At 40.7% G+C, this 18,984-nt stretch overlaps 1 protein-coding gene across 1 annotated transcript in view; it reads left to right on the top strand.

The window, feature by feature from the left end:
• The window catches only part of PIK3C2G (phosphatidylinositol-4-phosphate 3-kinase catalytic subunit type 2 gamma), a gene marked incomplete at its 5' end in the record, with an annotated part of 290,505 nt that overhangs the window by 79,155 nt on the left and 192,366 nt on the right, over positions 1-18,984 (top strand). The window contains 3 exons of the mRNA XM_084630371.1: positions 7,499-7,630; positions 14,064-14,178; positions 16,217-16,347. Of these exons, the coding sequence (XP_084486497.1) occupies positions 7,499-7,630; positions 14,064-14,178; positions 16,217-16,347 (378 nt within the window). The remainder of the gene's footprint in view (positions 1-7,498; positions 7,631-14,063; positions 14,179-16,216; positions 16,348-18,984) is intronic.

Below are 18,984 nucleotides of genomic sequence, written 5' to 3'. Positions count from 1 at the left end.
TTTTAGGTCTGTAATCGAGTGACCAGAGAGATTGAAGTGTTCTCCAACTGGTTTTTGAATGTTATAATTCTTGACGTCTGATTTGTGTCCATTTATTCTTTTATGAAGAGACTGTCCAGTTTGGCCAATGTACATGGCAGAGGGGCATTGCTGACACATGATGGCATATATCACATTGGTAGATGTGCAGGTGAACGAGCCTCTGATAGTGTGACTGATGTGATTAGGCCCTATGAGAGTGTCTCCTGAATAGATATGTGGACATAGTTGGCAATGGGCTTTGTTGCAAGGATAGGTTCCTGGGTTAGTGGTTCTGTTGTGTGGTTGCTGGTGAGTATTTGACTCAGGTTGGGGGGCTGTCTGTAAGCAAGGACTGGCCTGTCTCCCAAGATCTGTGAGAGTGATGGGTCATCCTTCAGGATAGGTTGTTGGATCATATTAAAGAAGTTCTGTATTAAAATCACAAATGAGTTTGATTCCCCAGAGTTTAAATTCCAGGGTATTACTAATTAAGAGGTCTCTTGGTTTTTGGTACTGTTTCTCTCCCTCTATGTGTGAAACTTGCAAGCTGCTAACTGTGTTAGTACATTCTAAGACAGAGTCTATTCTCAAAGCAATTCACAGAGAGAGAGACTCAAAGCAATACTCTAACAACAGAAACAGCACCCAGAGACTCCCCACCCTTTTGTTGTATTAACCATTGTGATTAAAATAGAGATAGAGGATGTATGTGGATGGATGCTTGGTGTGGATAATAAGTGAATGATCAGGGAGGTGCCAGCCTAAGAATCCAGTGTCCATCGGCTGAAGAAGGTGTCAAGTGGAAATAACCAGAGGACCCCACCCGGAGGGCAGACTGGAATCCACCCAACAGCCTCAAGAATGGGAGAACCAAAGAACAAGATAACATCTTGGAGCCGTCAGGAATGTGCTATCTGCTGATTGATTCAGCAACAGCATGATGAAGCAATTCCCATAGACTGGCATAGGAAGAAATTCCTATAAAAATAGACTCTAAAAAGTGAGAACTTTGGGGTCTGATTCTGCAAACCAACTTCCAGGAGCATCAGATGAGCATCTGACAAGGCCCTGCTCCCTCCTCATGTCCAGGCCACCTGGCCAGTGACTTGGCATGAGCAACTCTAAGGCTGGTAACTATGATAACAACCTTGCAGAACCTGTGTGTGTGTGTGTTTGTATGAATGAATGTGTGACTAAATATGAGATTGAATGGAATGTTATAACTATAACTAACTGCTTACTATGATTCTTTCTGTATTCACAATAAATGTGGTATTTTGCCTTTTTCCCTTTAATAAGATCCTGCTGGTTTTTATTTTATTGGTACAACAAGGTTGTAGATCCTTGATGATGCGTTGGAGAGGTTTTAGTTGGGGGCTGAAGGTGATGGCTAGTGGCGTTCTGTTATTTTCTTTGTTGGGCCTGTCCTGTAGTAGGTGACTTCTGGGTACTCTTCTGGCTCTGTCAATCTGTTTCTTCATTTCAGCAGGTGGGTATTGTAGTTGTAAGAATGCTTGATAGAGATCTTGTAGATGTTTGTCTCTGTCTGAGGGGTTGGAGCAAATGCGGTTGTATCATAGAGCTTGGCTGTAGACAATGGATCGCCATGATGAATGTACACAGGCAAACTTCATTCTGGCATTTCCTATTTTTTGAGTGATTGCCTTAACAACCTTAATAATGTTTGCAGTGTTGTTTTGGCAGTGTGGATAAGGAAATATATTTTACTCAACCACATAGAGCTGTTTTTTGGATCTTCAGTGTAAGCTTGAAAGCTTCTCTCTTTCACCAACAGGAGTTGGTTCAGTAAAAGATTGTATCACCCACCTTCAACCTTAATAATGTTCTTTTAATTTAGCTTTTTTTGTTTAACTTCGTAGGTTTTTAAAAAAACAAACTAAATAAAAATAATTTCATCATGTTGATACTCACATGAATTATAAGCAGCACTGGACCTCTGCACTTAATGGCATTACTGATAGCTATAGTAGGTTGTCATCCTTTATATGGATTAGCATTATACGGCGATGAGACATACTTTGCCACTGGGTTTCACAGATATTTGCTGACACCAGAGGAATGGTGAGGCTCTGAAATCTTGATTTCCACTCCAGGCTCTGGAGGAGTGCATCCTCTAGTGGGCACAGACTCTTCTGCTTGTTTTCCCCTTCTGTCCCATCTCCTCCAACCTGTCCCTGTCAGTCCTGTCTCATTGCCCTAGCCTACTTGCCCAGGCAGTCCTAATCACCCTTTGCACTGCAGCTCCTTGTCAGATCTGTCTCTTTTCCTTCTCTGCCCCAATTCTTCCACCACGATCACCACTGGTTGCTAATCTTAGTCTTCGTCCAGCCAGTCCTAATTTCCTCCCCTTCCCACAGCTCCTTATTTGATCTCATTGTTCCCACCAGCTAATTGTCTCCCACTTCCATTTCTCTCACTGGCTCTCCGTCTTCTCACTGAGCTTGTAGTCCTAGTACTCTTGTCCAACCATTCCCAGATCCCCTTTATCTCCCATTCCCATTTTCTCTCCCTGCATCTGGTCCCAGTCCACCAGATTCCTTGTCCCAGTCTGCTCTTTTCCCTGCCCCTGATCTCCATTTGACTCAGACAGTTTCTTTCTCCATGTTGCCCGAGTGCCACCCAGATGATCACTGAGAGGACAGATGAAACACAGTGAGAGCAGCTATTACAGAGAGAGTCATTCTGGGCCTATATAGCCCTGGACTGGGCTTAGACCATGATTCTGCAACCTGATGATGTGAATGGAATCCATTGAAGTCAGGATCTAAGGTCTTGGACTGTAAATTCTTCATATGGCCTTGTGATCTGCTTGCACAGTTCATCTGTTTTATGGTGGTTTATGTATGTGAGCAACAAGATGCAATCTACTCCTAGACAGTGTGAATTGAACGTAATATCAAATGTCACATTTCCTCTTAGGTCTAAAATAAGGCTTTGCATTTGGCCTATACCTTCTAAAGTTTGAGCTATCACCTCAAAGAGTCAGAGTTGAACTCCTTTCAAATTACTAGCAGCTGAAGGTTGCAGCATGTCATGGTTACAGGGCAAGCTGTGACTTGAGCCCTTTTACAGTCCCTCTCAAGTGCACCTCTCAGATGGCAGGCTTTGCTTTCTTCATCTCTCTCAAGGGTAGAGCCCTGCAGTTCAAACACTCTTAGACTGTATCTCTGGATTTCAGAACTGCCACCACTCCCCCTGCCCCTTTCCCAACCGTGTTAACACAACAGGCCCAACTGCATTTGGCATCTGCAAGAAACTTTTCTCCAGGAGGCTGTGACAAACAGCTGACTGAAGTGACTCAAAACAGCTTCTTCAAAACAAATGTATTGTTTGTTCACTCAAAGGTACATTGCAATCAGAGAGTAGGGTTAAAACCACAAAAGTCCTACATTTCCCTGGCAGCTTGGGCAAGCCTCACTTACATGGACCCATCCCACAGGGTCTGTGTTTCAGTTCCTCTGAGTGTCCCCTCAAGCAGTGGCTGATGACTGAATTCCCTCTCCCTCTCGAGAGGAAGTTTTTAACTGTTCAGTGTTCCAGTGATCTTAGACTCTGAACCTTGGCAAACCAGCTGTATAATTTGCATGGAGTCTGGAAATAGCATCTTCCTAATTAATAACCCACCCATTGTTCTCTTAACACCCTGGAAGTTGTTTATGCAGAGGTGATTTATCTCTGACCATTGTTTTGTTTCCTATTTGCTGCTGTTAATAGTCCCTTTTTATTTAATCCACATCATCAGACAGAATAATATCAAGCAGGTAAACTGAGGTACACAGAATATTTATAAGTAATACAGTTATCTCCCATGGTCTGTACACACTCTATATCACTCGAAATTTTCCTGATAGGCAATAAGGTCTTGGATTTGATCTATGGCCTCAGTCTCATGATGATCTGGCCATTCTAAAAGTTGTCTTTTAATATAGCTCTTTTTTAAATGCCTACTTTTAGTAGTGCTATGTATTTTGCCATGACAAAGTCCAAGTGAAGCCTCCAGCAAAAGCGAAGTAGAGAATCTGTGTCTTGTAATATGAAGGATATATTTTCCACTTGGTTACAAGACTAATGAGGCTTCCTGGCATTCCTGGCGAAAATGTTTGCCCGGTTTATGAGTAATCTTTTATCTCCTGTATAATAAAGTGGAGGGCTTTTTTCTCCCCTTGCATCAGATCTTTTAAGATGTTTAAGGTTGAGTACTCATGTTTTAGGGTCCCTTTGTTCAGGATGAATGGAATTGATGGGCTGTAAATGAAAAGACAGGAAATAACTGATTTGGAGATGTGTGAAACAGACTGCTTTCCCAATCACTTTTTGAAATTCACTAAGCTTTGGAAGAAAGAACAAAAAATAGTACACCCGTCATTGCCTGAAACCTGTAAATAGGGACATTTGGGGAGGCAGGGGAATGCATCTTAATTTCTTTGGCATGAGACTGCTCTTTAAACTGAATGAGTGGAATATAGATGTTATGCTTTATTAAAGAAAGGGGTCGGGGGAGGGTCAGTTGTTCAAGGATGCCTTCAGTCAAGGTATGCCAGATTTATAACAATCTACCTGACAGTGGAATTTTACCCTAGGTGTAAATTCCACATAACCCCTCCACCTTACTCCTGCTAGTTTTAATCTTAATGTTTTCCAGATTGTTAAATTATTTCAGTGGTGCTTCCTAGATTTGTTTGCAGAATGACAATACACATGTTTGAGAACACCTACAACTACATCATTTCATTAAACCATCTAGAATGCTGAAAATTTTCACACTGTTTAATTTAGATTTATATCCTAAGTTTTTATTGTTGAAGCTGGTTCAGATCTTCATTTTCTAAAATGCTTGTATTACCTCTGCAAAATAGTTCTTTCAGCCCTGGATTCTGAACATTGATTTTGTTTGCATAGAAAATGAAATTAATCTCAATATCTGTTTGCCAAACCTGGCTTTGCACAAAATGTTCTCAGTGAAAATAAAAGACGTGCTTTTGAATATGAACTTTTACTTCAGAAAAAATAAAGTAATACTTTGTAGGTCTCTGAACGAATGACTCAGATGTTTTTACACAGGTCTGAAAAAGTGTCAATTATTAGGATTTGTGCAAATTAAAACTGTAGACCAGTTTATAAAACCTATATAACTAATTTAATCGACTTGTTAATGGGCAATACAAATCTGAAATGGACACTAGTTTCTACAACTTTACTTGCTTAAAAAATTGACATACATTAGGTTTAAAACCGCATCAGCCTTTAAACTGTGTTTGAAAAAAAATTACACCTTGATTATACATGCATAAATTAGAGAATGGCATCCTACCCTGACAAATTCTAAGATAGATACAGGTTTCAGAGTAGCAGCTGTGTTAGTCTGTATCCACAAAAAGAAAAGGAGTACGTGTGGCACCTTAGAGACTAACAAATTTATTTGAGCATAAGCTTTCGTGAGCTACAGCTCACTTCATAGAATCATAGAATATCAGGGTTGGAAGGGACCCCAGAAGGTCATCTAGTCCAACCCCCTGCTCGAAGCAGGACCAATTCCCAGTTAAATCATCCCAGCCAGGGCTTTGTCAAGTCTGACCTTAAAAACCTCTAAGGAAGGAGATTCTACCACCTCCCTAGGTAACGCATTCCAGTGTTTCACCACCCTCTTAGTGAAAAAGTTTTTCCTAATATCCAATCTAAACCTCCCCCACTGCAACTTGAGACCATTACTCCTCGTTCTGTCATCTGCTACCATTGAGAACAGTCTAGAGCCATCCTCTTTGGAACCCCCTTTCAGGTAGTTGAAAGCAGCTATCAAATCCCCCCTCATTCTTCTCTTCTGCAGGCTAAACAATCCCAGCTCCCTCAGCCTCTCCTCATAACTCATGTGTTCCAGTCCCCTAATCATTTTTGTTGCCCTTTGCTGGACTCTCTCCAATTTATCCACATCCTTCTTGAAGCGTGGGGCCCAAAACTGGACACAGTACTCCAGATGAGGCCTCACCAATGTCGAATAGAGGGGAACGATCACGTCCCTCGACCTGCTCGCTATGCCCCTACTTATACATCCCAAAATGCCATTGGCCTTCTTGGCAACAAGGGCACACTGCTGACTCATATCCAGCTTCTCGTCCACTGTCACCCCTAGGTCCTTTTCTGCAGAACTGCTGCCTAGCCATTCGGTCCCTAGTCTGTAGCTGTGCATTGGGTTCTTCCGTCCTAAGTGCAGGACCCTGCACTTATCCTTATTGAACCTCATCAGATTCCTTTTGGCCCAATCTTCCAATTGGTCTAGGTCCTTCTGTATCCTATCCCTCCCCTCCAGCGTATCTACCACTCCTCCCAGTTTAGTATCATCCGCAAATTTGCTGAGAGTGCAATCCACACCATCCTCCAGATCATTTATGAAGATATTGAATAAAACCGGCCCCAGGACCGACCCTTGGGGCACTCCACTTGATACCGGCTGCCAACTAGACATGGAGCCATTGATCACTACCCGTTGAGCCCGACAATTTAGCCAGCTTTCTACCCACCTTATACTGCATTCATCCAGCCCATACTTCCTTAACTTGCTGACAAGAATACTATGGGAGACCGTGTCAAAAGCTTTGCTAAAGTCAAGAAACAATACATCCACTGCTTTCCCTTCATCCACAGAACCAGTAATCTCATCATAAAAGGCGATTAGATTAGTCAGGCATGACCTTCCCTTGGTGAATCCATGCTGGCTGTTCCTGATCACTTTCCTCTCATGCAAGTGCTTCAGGATTGATTCTTTGAGGACCTGCTCCATGATTTTTCCAGGGACTGAGGTGAGGCTGACTGGCCTGTAGTTCCCAGGATCTTCCTTCTTCCCTTTTTTAAAGATTGGCACTACATTAGCCTTTTTCCAGTCATCCGGGACTTCCCCGGTTCGCCACGAGTTTTCAAAGATAACATCCAATGCATCCAATGAAGTGAGCTGTAGCTCACGAAAGCTTATGTTCAAATAAATCCGTTAGTCTCTAAGGTGCCACAAGTACTCCTTTTCTTTTTGAAGATAGATACTCACTCACTCACTCTCCCATTGACTTCAACAGGATTTGTGCATATATGCCTGAGGGGAGAATTTAGCCCATTACCACTAGTTTATAATCCATTTTTCATTCAGTGTTTATTCTAATGTACTTTCTTATTAACGGGATGGCCTTTGCTTGCAACAACCAAGCTAGTCCTGCCCTTGTCTTCTCTAGTGTTTGATCATTTGGATGGACAAGATTTTATATGCCTTTTCTCATGTAATGTGACCTCAGGTTAACTGTTGGCAATGCTTATAGTAGATCTGTCAGTTGCATTTTCCCTCAAGGAATTGCTACCTTGCAGTTTATTGCTTAGTTAGGTGTGTGGTGGGATACAGTAAAACTTGAAAAGCAGTAACTGCAAATAACAATGTTAAAGAATGTTAGATTTCTTAAAATTGTGATTTTTCTTTCAGAATCAACTTTCCTCTACAAATAAAATATCTTCCTAATGAAACAATATTGACATTAAAACTATTTGGAGTAAACTGTGTATCTAAAAATACAGAAATACTGGCTTGGACGTGTTCCCCCTTGTATCAAAAACAGTAAGTACATTTTTGTATGATAGGGGTTTTTTAAATAGTGTTCTTTAATTAAGTGCTATACTCTGCATGAAAGGGAGGCCTGGAAGGAATATACAAACAAATGAACACAAATTTGAGCAGCTAAACAGAACTTTATTGCAATAAGGTATGAAACAGTCACTTTCAATAATTGTTCCTCCTTTCCATACAGAGCTCTTTCAAGTCCTGATTTTCCTGAACCCCTTTGGATTGGGCTTCTCTGACTGTCCACCAGGTTACCCTAGAAAATTCCCCAGTCATGTTGAAGGGCCTTGTTGCCTTCCCATACCCTCACTAAACTACCCTCTCGTTCAGACTACTTTTTTTCTGGGTCTGCTTTCCTGTTTCCTTGCCCCCGACCCTTTCCACACACTCACTTCTCATACTTCCCAGAATGGTGCTGCTAGTTGGGACTACACTGAACAGTTTCTCTGTTCCCTCCCCATAGTTTAGAAACTTCCCTCATATTTTAACTTTCCCTTTTTCCCCAACACTCAGTTTAACATTATTTTAGAGCTGCTTGTAGGTTATGAATTCCTCTGTAACTCTAAAGAAATACCTAGGGTGAAATATTCAAAAGTGACTAAGTTGCATTTTATCTTTGACTTGGGCTAAGGCCGGATTTTTAACTATATTTATACTCATAGACTTTAAGGCCAGAAGGGACCATCATGATCATCTAGTCCAGGGGTTTGCAAACTGGGGGTCTTGACCCCTCAGGGAATCACGAGGCTATTACCTGGGGGGGGGGGGGTTGAGAGCTGTCAGCCTCCACCCCAAACGCCGCTTTGCCTCCAGCATTTATAATGCTGTTAAATATATAAAAATGTGTTTTTAATTTATAAAGGGGGTTGCACTCAGAGGCTTAGAATGTGAAAGGGGTCACCAGTAAAAAAGTTTTGAGAACCACTGATCTAGTCTGAGCTCCTGCACTTTGCAGGCCATAGAATCTCACCCACCCACTCCTATAATAGACCCCTAATCTCTAGTTGAGTTACTGAAGTCCTCAAACCATGGGTGCAGTATTGTAAACCCCCCTCTCACACACAATAACCTTGTGACTCCTCCACAGCTCCTTTTTGGGTCAGAACCCCTACAATTACAACACCGTGAAATTTCAAATTTAAATAGCTGAAATCAGAAAATTTACTATTTTTAAAATCCTATGACTTTGAAATTAACTGAAATGGACCATGAATTTGGTCAGGCCCCACCAGTATACATAAGTAAGAAAATACAAGAATACTTCCCATTACAGCTATTTCAGTATTTTATAGGTCCTAGCTCAAATGACCCATCAAAGGAGAAATTAAAGCTCGGTGTAAGAGAAGGAATACTTTAGAATCTGTGTGTTCTACATTCACAGATCTGTTAGCTATGTCATTCACAATTAAGAGAAACTACTAGAATAGAGAAGCATAGGTGCTTTCCCTCCTTTAGCCAACCACAGCTCCACAAAATTGGTTACTTACCATGATTTGAATTGATAGACCAATTTAAAAACAAAAGCACCCCTGAAATTCAGTCACAAAAGTGAAACTTGAAAATATCTAAACACTCAGTCAGTCTGCTTTACTATTCCATTAGAGCCATACCTGAATATTTTGTAGTTGGAACAAAATACAGTCTCTGAAACGTGAAATACCTACAAAGTAACAGAAATAAGATTTTGGGGAATTCTGCCACTTTGACACAGATGATTCTGACAAAGGAATCTGATTGGCTAATCGGAAGGGTTCCAGTCCAGGAAATTAAGGGACAATAACTGCAGTGTGTGGAGCTCCTCCTTCTTACTATTTTTCTCCATTCAAAACATCAATCATTTAATCTTTAATTTTTGTTCACAAATTTTATGCAGAAAATTTTAACAGTCCTGTAATACAGAAATGATAAGCAAGAATAGTGATAAACTCTGGGCTAAATTCTACTCTCATCTTCACCGATGTGACTCTACAGTGACGCTAATGATTTCAGTGGAATAATTTTTGACTCACAGTGGTGTAAATGAGAACTTAGACAGAAACACACACTAGTGATGCATTGTCCCAGGTTACTGGGAGTGTCTCATATGAATGCAATGAGACTAGATATTAAAGAATTCTAATGAACGTTTCATGGTATTGCTACAGTGCAAAATTAAGATTGTCTGGGTGCCCTGACCGTGCATTTCTATACCTTAACATGTTTGGATTTCTTTTTATGTTTAATGTCAACTATGAATTTCTTGGATTTATAATAGATTCTTTGGGGATAATTGCAGTATTTCTGTCACATATTTTATCTTTAACCATTGATATGTCCTTTCAACCTAACTCCATTTTAACATAGTTTTCATCTGGAAATATAAATAATAAAACTGCTAATCATGGCCCCTGACTTTTCTAACCAATAACCCTAATATTCATGCTGCTTGCCCTTATATGCCAACTGGTCGTATATAGAATGTAATTACCAAAAGGGACCTACATGGTGGAGTTTAGCAGGAGCACTTGTTAAACTCGAGAAGCTGTTCAGTAAGTATTGTGTTTGCAATGACAGTGCCAAGTCTCTTCCTTGCACATCAAGAAAATCTCTTTGTCTCTTGGGCTAAATAGTTTAGAGTTCCAAACCTAATTAAGACATCAGAAATCCATCATTTTGGGCAATTTCGGAGAGGTAATGTCTCCCACAGTGCTCATTGCTCTGAGTTCACCGCTTCTAACAACACAGCTTATTTTGAAGTTGTATTTCCAAATCAGAGAGAGCAGGCAACATAATTTTCTTTTGCTGGTCTCAGCAAGCGAAGTCCCCATGTGACTTCAGGGCACAAGGTTGAACTTGTAACTTAATGTGGCTTGAGCTGTCCTTAAACCTCTGTCTTGTCTTGTAACGTAATGAGCCTGGGACTTTACTTTAGCTCCTGTTATAAACAAGAGTAGGAAATCTGTGTAGTTGAAGGTGTTCTCACTTGTCATTGGTCTGTGGAAATAAATAAATAGTATTAGAGATATAGCACAGTTTGTTCACAATCCATATTTTATTGTTAAAGGAACTTTGTCATACAGATAGTGAGACAATAGAGAGACCATGTTAGTGAAGTTGTTGGCCCTTTTCTTTTCAGAATCATCCCATCACGCTATAGCACCTGCTCTTCCTGCCAGTTGCATCACTCTTCTGTGCATAAAGAAATGCCCAGTTATTGCCATCCTGTCTCCAGACTTGGTTCTAGAGACCTGCAATCCATGTTACTGCACCATAATTCTGTGGGGGCTCCAGTGGAAACTGGGCTTTAAATGATGTGTAGTTTCTGTATTCTTGTGGAGCCCTCTTCCCCTGGTTACAGGGTGTCTCATATGACTTTAGGCTTGTCCTTCTTTAAAGAGTTTGACTTAGTGATGTAAACACACTGATAAAGTAATACAGTAATTTGTGTCATTCATTTGTGTGTGTGTGTGTGTACACACACGAATGAATGAATGAATGACACAAATTACCGTAATACTTTATTTGGTTGCACTGAATCAGTGTGTTTATATCACTAAGTTTATATATAGTGTGCATGTGTGTCATAAGTACTACATATTTATCCAACCACATATACTGGTTCCTTTTTTTCCAATTCTACACTATTCAAGCAGCCTTGCTGCTCTATGTATTTTAATCACTATCTCCTGATCAAACATAAATATCTCCTCCTCTGCTTTCTCTCTACTTTATGCTTCTGTTATTCTGCTTTGTGTTCATCCTACCTTGCTGACCAGTTCTTTAGCTTCTCATTTGGTACCATATCATCCTTTCTTACCTCCCATTCTTCTCCCCAACACACCCACATCTGGCAAAATTCACTATTTGCTCTACAGATAAGTCAGGACCAGAAAGTTCTGATTTAGATTCCAATCTTAGCTCCACAGGCCCATCTCCGTTCTTTCCTTGATCCACTCTTCTCCTTCCGTACTCTCTCTGGGTGATTTTGATTGACTCCCATGGTTTTAACTACCTCTTATAAGCAGGTGATTCCTAGATATTTAACCTTGAACTCTGCCTTCTTTACAATGTCACATCTTCCACTGTGTCTGAGAAATCTTCTTCTGGATGCCCCGTGCTATCTCATAATCAGCCATTCCAAATCAAAACTACTACGTTTCTTCTCTGTGGGCTGGTCATGTTTTGTAATCTCCCCTTCTTTTATCCCTTCACTGGCTTCCTGGCTTCTTACTCCATCAAATTCAAGCTCCTTGTCCCTTCCTTCAGCACCAGGTATAAATTTGCCCTCCTTATTCTGCTCTTACTTCCTCCTGTTCACCTTCATGTTGCTCTCAGTTTTCTCCTTACTGCTCTACCTTCTGATTTCCTCTGCTGCCCCCGGCATTTAAAACAGTCCTCTAGCTCTCATTCGTCAGGCTCCTGCATGCTCATTCTTCAAAAAGTCTCCTTAAAAAAACATTTTTTTATCAAATCTTTCCTACCTTGTTGCCCCATCCTCGTTTGCCCTGACAGTTGCCCCGTTCTTGCCTTATCTCTCTCAGAGGTTTCCAGGTCAGGAACCACAGCTCTATGGATTTTTTTAAAGTACCACATACATTTGTAGTGCAATATAAATGATTAGTAATAATAAAAGGGGGTGAGGTTAGTTTAGCCTCCATGTCCATTCAACCCTTGGCTGCTCAGCTGAGACTGCTAAGAATAGTACCAATGAACGCTGATTATGGTGAGTTGTTGTGATCTGAACACCTGCCCTCTAGGAAACAGCTGAAGAGCAGCAACTCATTTCATAAAGTTCACCCAAATAAACATCAGCTGAAACACTTTTCAGTCACTATTGATCTGGTTCAAATTCAAACTAGTGGCCTAAAGGTGAACGGCTTCATATTTCATGACTAGTTTCCCCCAATATCTTGTTCACATCAGTATTCTTTGTTCCCCATACAACTACAGCTGCAAAACAAACTTTTGAAAATCACTTGTCTTTGATCCTCCTGAATTTTGCTCTCTCAGTGAAATAGTGTTTGCACTAACAACACCAATATCTTCAGAAGTAAAAAACAAACTGTACTTTTACTCTGAATGGTGGCTGCAAAGATGATATTGCAGGGTTCCCATGTTTCTTGTCTCAATGACTCTAAAGCAATTTAGTTCAGTTTGCAATTCAGCATATTCCTTTTTTGTCAGTGCTGCAAACTCATGCTGGGATCAGAAAACCCACCTGTGTTCTTATATCCTCACCACTGCTAAAGATTCTGTGTTCTGAACTCATTTATCCATTTTGTTGATGCTCTAGTAGGCAGAAAGGAATTTAGTTCATTCTCCCACAGCTGTATTGATTGTGCAGTGCTACACAGTAGTAAAAAATTGCCTGTCACTAAAAATAATTATTTAGGAATAGAAAAAATGTTGAATGTGCCCTTTTATACATAATTTTGATTTCTGATCTTAACCCGACCAGCCGTCAAGATATGAGTAAATTAAAAGGCAAAACAGATACACTGTATCTTAATCCAAGTGAGCGGATTCATTATGATTAGGACTTGTACCTATGTCTTTCCAAATGTATTCAAGCACTGTTGAATGAATTATATTGACCTGCAATTTTCTTATATGAAGACAGTGTGCATGCATGTTTCTGATCAGACTTTTGTTTGTGAATGTAGTGCTCAGACAAGTGCTAGAGGCTATACTCTTCTCTTTATCCACTGAACAGATAGTGCAAGCTTCCCCACTTGATTTCCTTCCTCCTAGAGCAGGGGTCTCAGACATGCGGCCTGCGGCCCTCCAAGCAGCCCGCCCCCGGCCTACCTCCAGGGTTGGAATGGGGGCAGGGAAGGGGTGGAAAGAGGCAGGGCAGGGCCTCATGGAAGAGATGGAGTGGGGGGACGGGGCCAGGAGCAGCAAGGGGTGGTGTTAGTGATGCGGCCCTCTGGCCAAGGCACTAGTCCTTATGTGGCCCTCGTGGTCATTTGAGTTTGAGATCCCTGTCCTAGAGGGACCATTTCTATGGGTGCTTCAGTCTCATACCCCTTGAGTCCTCCAAACTGATACTACTAAATCATGATGGTCTAGTCTAGCCTCCTGTGTAACATGTGTCATAAAACTTCCCCAAAGTAATTCCTAGAGAGCATACCAGGTTTAAAAATTGTCAGTGATGGAGAATCCACCATGACCGTTGGTAAATTGTTCCGGTGATTTAATTACTCTCACTATTAAAAATGTGTGCCTTTTTTCCAGTCTGAATTTTTCTAGTTTGAACGTCCAGCTGTTGAATTGTGTTACACTCCTTTCTGATAGATTGGAGAGCCCGTTATTAAATATTTGTTACTCATGTAGATACTTTTTTCCTGAGCCATTGGTTTCAATGTTTCTGATATAATTTCAATCAAGCCTGTCTGGTTTATCTCCGGTACTAATGCAGTATTTTATCTACATATATTGATATTTGCAGAAAGTTCAATCATGGAACCATGCTGCTTAGCATGGCATTGCACAGTGAGCCTCCAACAACGATGATAGCGCCGGGTATTTGTGACACTAGCCTGCCAGCACTAGTAACACTGCAGGTAAGGACTGCTTTTTGAGAAAGCAAAGCAAGGACATTTTATCAGACAACTTGCAGTAAATGATTGATTACATGGTTCTTCCTGATCCCACAGTTTAGAAATCACAAGAGACCTCTGCTTGTATGCTATCAGCCTTTTTAATTGTGGGGGAGTAAAATTCTACATAACAGCAATTATACACCATACTCACTAAATCAGATGCAGGCTGTGGGTTTAAGGCACTGAGTAGATTACTTTTTCTTCTATGACACAAATTGCTGACCTGGTACCTGACTCTCAGCTCCGTTTTTATCCCACTTGTATCCCGTGTACCACTGAATTATCTGCCATTATACACATTGCAGGCAGCTAACAATTATCTGAGTCTGCAGAAATGTCTGTGGGGAAGGAGCTACAAAGTGCATCTGTATTTATATCACTCTTAATCCATGACCAAATGCCAGGCTGCCATTGATGTCACTGTGAGCTCTGCGTGTAGACCAAGGGCAGTATCTGGCCTCCAAATATTGAAAAGACATTTTGTCTGTCCCCAGTGTTGTCCTGTTCCCAGATTGAACTGGTCATTTTAAAGGCACAGCCAATTGCTTTTCATATTCAAAAACCAAATGATCGTTATTAGCAAATGAAGCACAAAGGCAAGCAATGTCAATAAATGAGGCTGGGCTAAAAATGCCCTATTTTTTAGCAAGTTTCTAGTTGGAATAATACAGTCAAAGAGGGCTCCTTAAAATAGCTTTCTCTGTATTAATAATAAAAGGAAGGTGAGGCAGTAGAGGGCTGCTAATTTAAAATCTGTCTTTCAGCTCTAAGAAACAGCAGAGAAGAATCTCCCACTCCCGTCCCCTCCCTTCCCATACTCAGTTATGCCTGTAAATATGACAGTTGGAGACACTGTGAAAATACAGGAAAAGCTGCCTTAAAAAAACCCAGCTCTTTTGATGTGACTGCTGTGTGCTATAATTCCTAGGAGTACTGTATTCTGGGAACCAGTTTGTTGGTCGTGTTTTTTTGGTTAATGGTTTGTGAGATTGAGTATGTACATATATATTGGTTAGAGAGGCTGCTTTTCTGGTCCTGCTGTGAATGTCTCTTAATACATTATAATGTAAATTCTATGATACGCAAATTGAACTGGATTAAAAAACTGAATTTTCATCTAACCTGCCACTCAAACCTAAAACACGTTAGAGCTTTGAAAAAGTTTGGTTAGCAGCTTTCCCCCCATTTTATTACATTACTTAATGAAACTTTGCACTTCCCAGACCAAGCTGGAAGTGAAAATGATGAAAACTCATGAGAGGCTGTTCTTGTGCCTTTAACAGGCCAGTCAGAAACAAGAAATTACCAAAAACAGCCTGCTTTACTGTATTTTCCAGCCTACTCTTGCAAAACCAAGAACTTAGAGCCATAACAAAACTTGGGGATGCTGTTGATTCAAATTGAAAAGAACCTTAAAAAAACCCACATTTTTGAGTTTTTTCCCATAATTCGATGAAGCTAAAAATGGGCCTGTGCCAACCCCTGTCTCCTTACCTCAGTATGAAGACCTCCCAACTTTGGGGAAATTAATATCCAGATCTGAACTTTGCAGCTTGGTCCCTGTCTTTTACAATCCAAATCAATATGCAGACTCTGAACCCCTCCTCCCCCACACTGTTCTGGAGAAGTACTGATCTGGGTTGAAACTTTGAAGCTCAGGCCCATCTCTAGTTAAAAGTAGGGAGGGAGAAGCCTTTAACCTGGAGTCCCATGCAGACCTAATGAGGTTGAGATACAATGGGTAAAATCCTGGCTCCATTAAATTTAGAGGCAAAACTCTTCTTGACTTCAATGGGGCCAGGATCGTCACCCAATAGTTCTGAGTAAAATTCATTCATACAATAAACACTCCTTTTGCAATTATCCTGTCTCCCTTTCCCCCTTTTTTTTCACATTTTCTCTACATATTTAGGATGCCATTCACTAACAATCATACTCAGATATCTGAGAACCCTTTTATGCAAATTTCTACACAAGACATCACCATTTTTTTTTTTAGATTGACTTTCCAGAAACTAATTTGGAGTTTATTAAACCTGAGCCTGAAGAAAAAAGAGATGACCTTGAAGAGCCAGCTAAAGAGTGCTTGAAGCATATAGCAAGACTTTCACAGAAACATTCTCTCTTGCTGTAAGTGCATCCAAGTCTTCCTGCTTACATCTGGTATGCTGTGCATAACGCCATCAATCACTCTTAAATGTGTTCAATTCTTGAAAAGCTAAATTTCCCACCTGATTTCATTCATTTGATGAAGTAATACTTCTAGACGAGAGGAAAAGGTGGCAATGAAGCTAAAACAAGTCCCAGAAGGTGACAATGCCTTTCTGTAGCTTAGAACACTTTGTCTCTATTCTGTTATCTTTTCTGGCTATCTTGGCACTAGAAGCAAACTGCTGATTTGAAGCACAAATATTTGTCTCGAGCTATATAATTTTCAATAATAATAGTATTAGCAATTTTAAAAATTGGGCTGGATTAAAAACCAGATTAATTCCAGTTCTGCTGTTTCTCGTTGGAGTCTGTTTTTGAAGTTTTTTTGTTGTAATATTGCGACTTTTAGGTCTGTAATTGAGTGTCTGGGAAGGCTGAAGTGATCTCCAACTGGTTTTTGAATGTTGTAATTCTTGATGTCTGATTTGTGTCCATTTATTCTTTTGCATAGAGACTGTCCGGTTTGGCCAATGTACATGGCAGAGGGGCATTGCTGGCACATGATGGCATATATCACATTGGTGGATGTGCAGGTGAAAGAGCCTCTGATAGTGTGGCTGATGTGATTAGGTCCTATAATGGTGTCCCTTGAATAGATATGTGGACACAGTTGGCAACGGGCTTTGTTGCAAGGATAGCTTCCTGGGTTAGTGTTTTTGTTGTGTGGTTCCTGGTGAGTATTTGCTTCAGACTGGGGGGCTGTCTGTAAGCGAGGACTGGCCTGTCTCCCAAGATCTGTGAGAGTGAGGGATCGTCCTTCAGGATAGGTTGTAGATCCTTGATGAGGAATCAGAAGGGTCATTTTAAATGGTCCATTTCTCCCTCTCTTTCTCTTTCATGCACACATCTTATAGCTTCATTTGTATTTTTTTTTAAACCTGTATTCCTTTTTTAAAAGCTTTAACTGTTTTTCTCTTTTGGTTCCATTAATAAAAGTTCAAAGTTGTTGTTTTTTTACGGTGGTTGTTGCAATCAGAGTAAGCCAGACTACACTTAACTGCTTAATGTTATAATAATGAAGAAGGGTTTGTTAACATCTTATCTCTTGTTGGGCCCAAGAAATCTCCTTATCAGCACAACAATCCTCGGATGCTATATATGTGCAAAGTATTATTGTCACCTAGAGTGAACATCTTTTTAGACATAAACTTTTACTATGACAGATAAACCTAAAACCTTTACCCTGATCAAATCTTTAAAGACAGCCGTTAAACAAGACAGTAACTCAGCAAAACAAGATAGGAAAGAGAAGACTGCCCCGTCGTTGTAGAGGAATGGGGTAGATACAAGAAAGCATTGGTCTTTTATCTAACCATTTTTAATCTTTAGCTGATTTAATCTGAACAGACTGTCATGTTCAGGAGATGCTGTTGGGAAAGTAGAAAATCTCTAACGTCAACATGCAAGAGGTGTCCTCTAATTGCAATGTCTCACTGAATGCTGTTGGAGTGTAAAGGAACACATGACTGACCATCAAAAAGTTAAAGCTTTATCTCCTCTACAGTGTGTGGCACACACACACCCCCTCCATACAAACACAAGGATTGCTGGCTGCTGCTATTGTGAGCACTCTGTGAATTGTTGAGCTACACAAAGGAGATCATGGATCATGCTGCCACTATTTGTATCTAAAGTTTAAAATATATTTTGTTTATTATAAAAAGAAAAGGAGTACTTGTGGCACCTTAGAGACTAACCAATTTATTTGAGCATAAGCTTTCGTGAGCTACAGCTCACTTCATCGGATGCATACTGTGGAAAGTGTAGAAGATCTTTTTATATACACACAAAGCATGAAAAAATACCTCCTCCCACCCCACTCTCCTGCTGGTAATAGCTTATCTAAAGTGATCACTCTCCTTACAATGTGTATGATAATCAAGGTGGGCCATTTCCAGCACAAATCCAGGGTTTAACAAGAACCTCTGAGGAGGGGAGGGGGGTAGGAAAAAACAAGAGGAAATAGGTTAGCTTGCATAATGACTTAGCCACTCCCAGTCTCTATTCAAGCCTAAGTTAATTGTATCTTATTCAATTTGCAAATGAATTCCAATTCAACAGTTTCTCACTGGAGTCTGGATTTGAAGTTTTTTTGTTGTAATATCGCAACTTTCATGTCTGTAATCGCGTGACCAGAGAGATTGAAGTGTTCTCCGACTGGTTTATGAATGTTATAATTCTTGACATCTGATTTGTGTCCATTTAGTCTTTTACGTAGAGACTGTCCAGTTTGACCAATGTACATGGCAGAGGGGCATTGCTGGCACATGATGGCATATATCACATTGGTGGATGTGCAGGTGAACGAGCCTCTGATAGTGTGGCTGATGTTATTAGGCCATGTGATGATGTCCCCTGAATAGATATGTGGGCACAGTTGGCAACGGCCTTTGTTGCAAGGATAGGTTCCTGGGTTAGTGGTTCTGTTGTGTGGTATGTGCTTGCTGGTGAGTATTTGCTTCAGGTTCGGGGGCTGTCTGTAGGCAAGGACTGGCCTGTCTCCCTAGATTTGTGGTCAGGGTGAAAGCTAGAGGCATGTAGGTAGGAATAGCGGTC

This window comes from Lepidochelys olivacea, assembly GCF_965140295.1.
Source record: "Lepidochelys olivacea isolate rLepOli2 genome assembly, chromosome: 1".
Taxonomy (NCBI): Eukaryota; Metazoa; Chordata; order Testudines; family Cheloniidae; genus Lepidochelys; species Lepidochelys olivacea.
The sequence above is the reverse complement of the archived record's forward strand: the minus strand, read 5'-3'. Positions and strand labels throughout refer to the sequence as shown.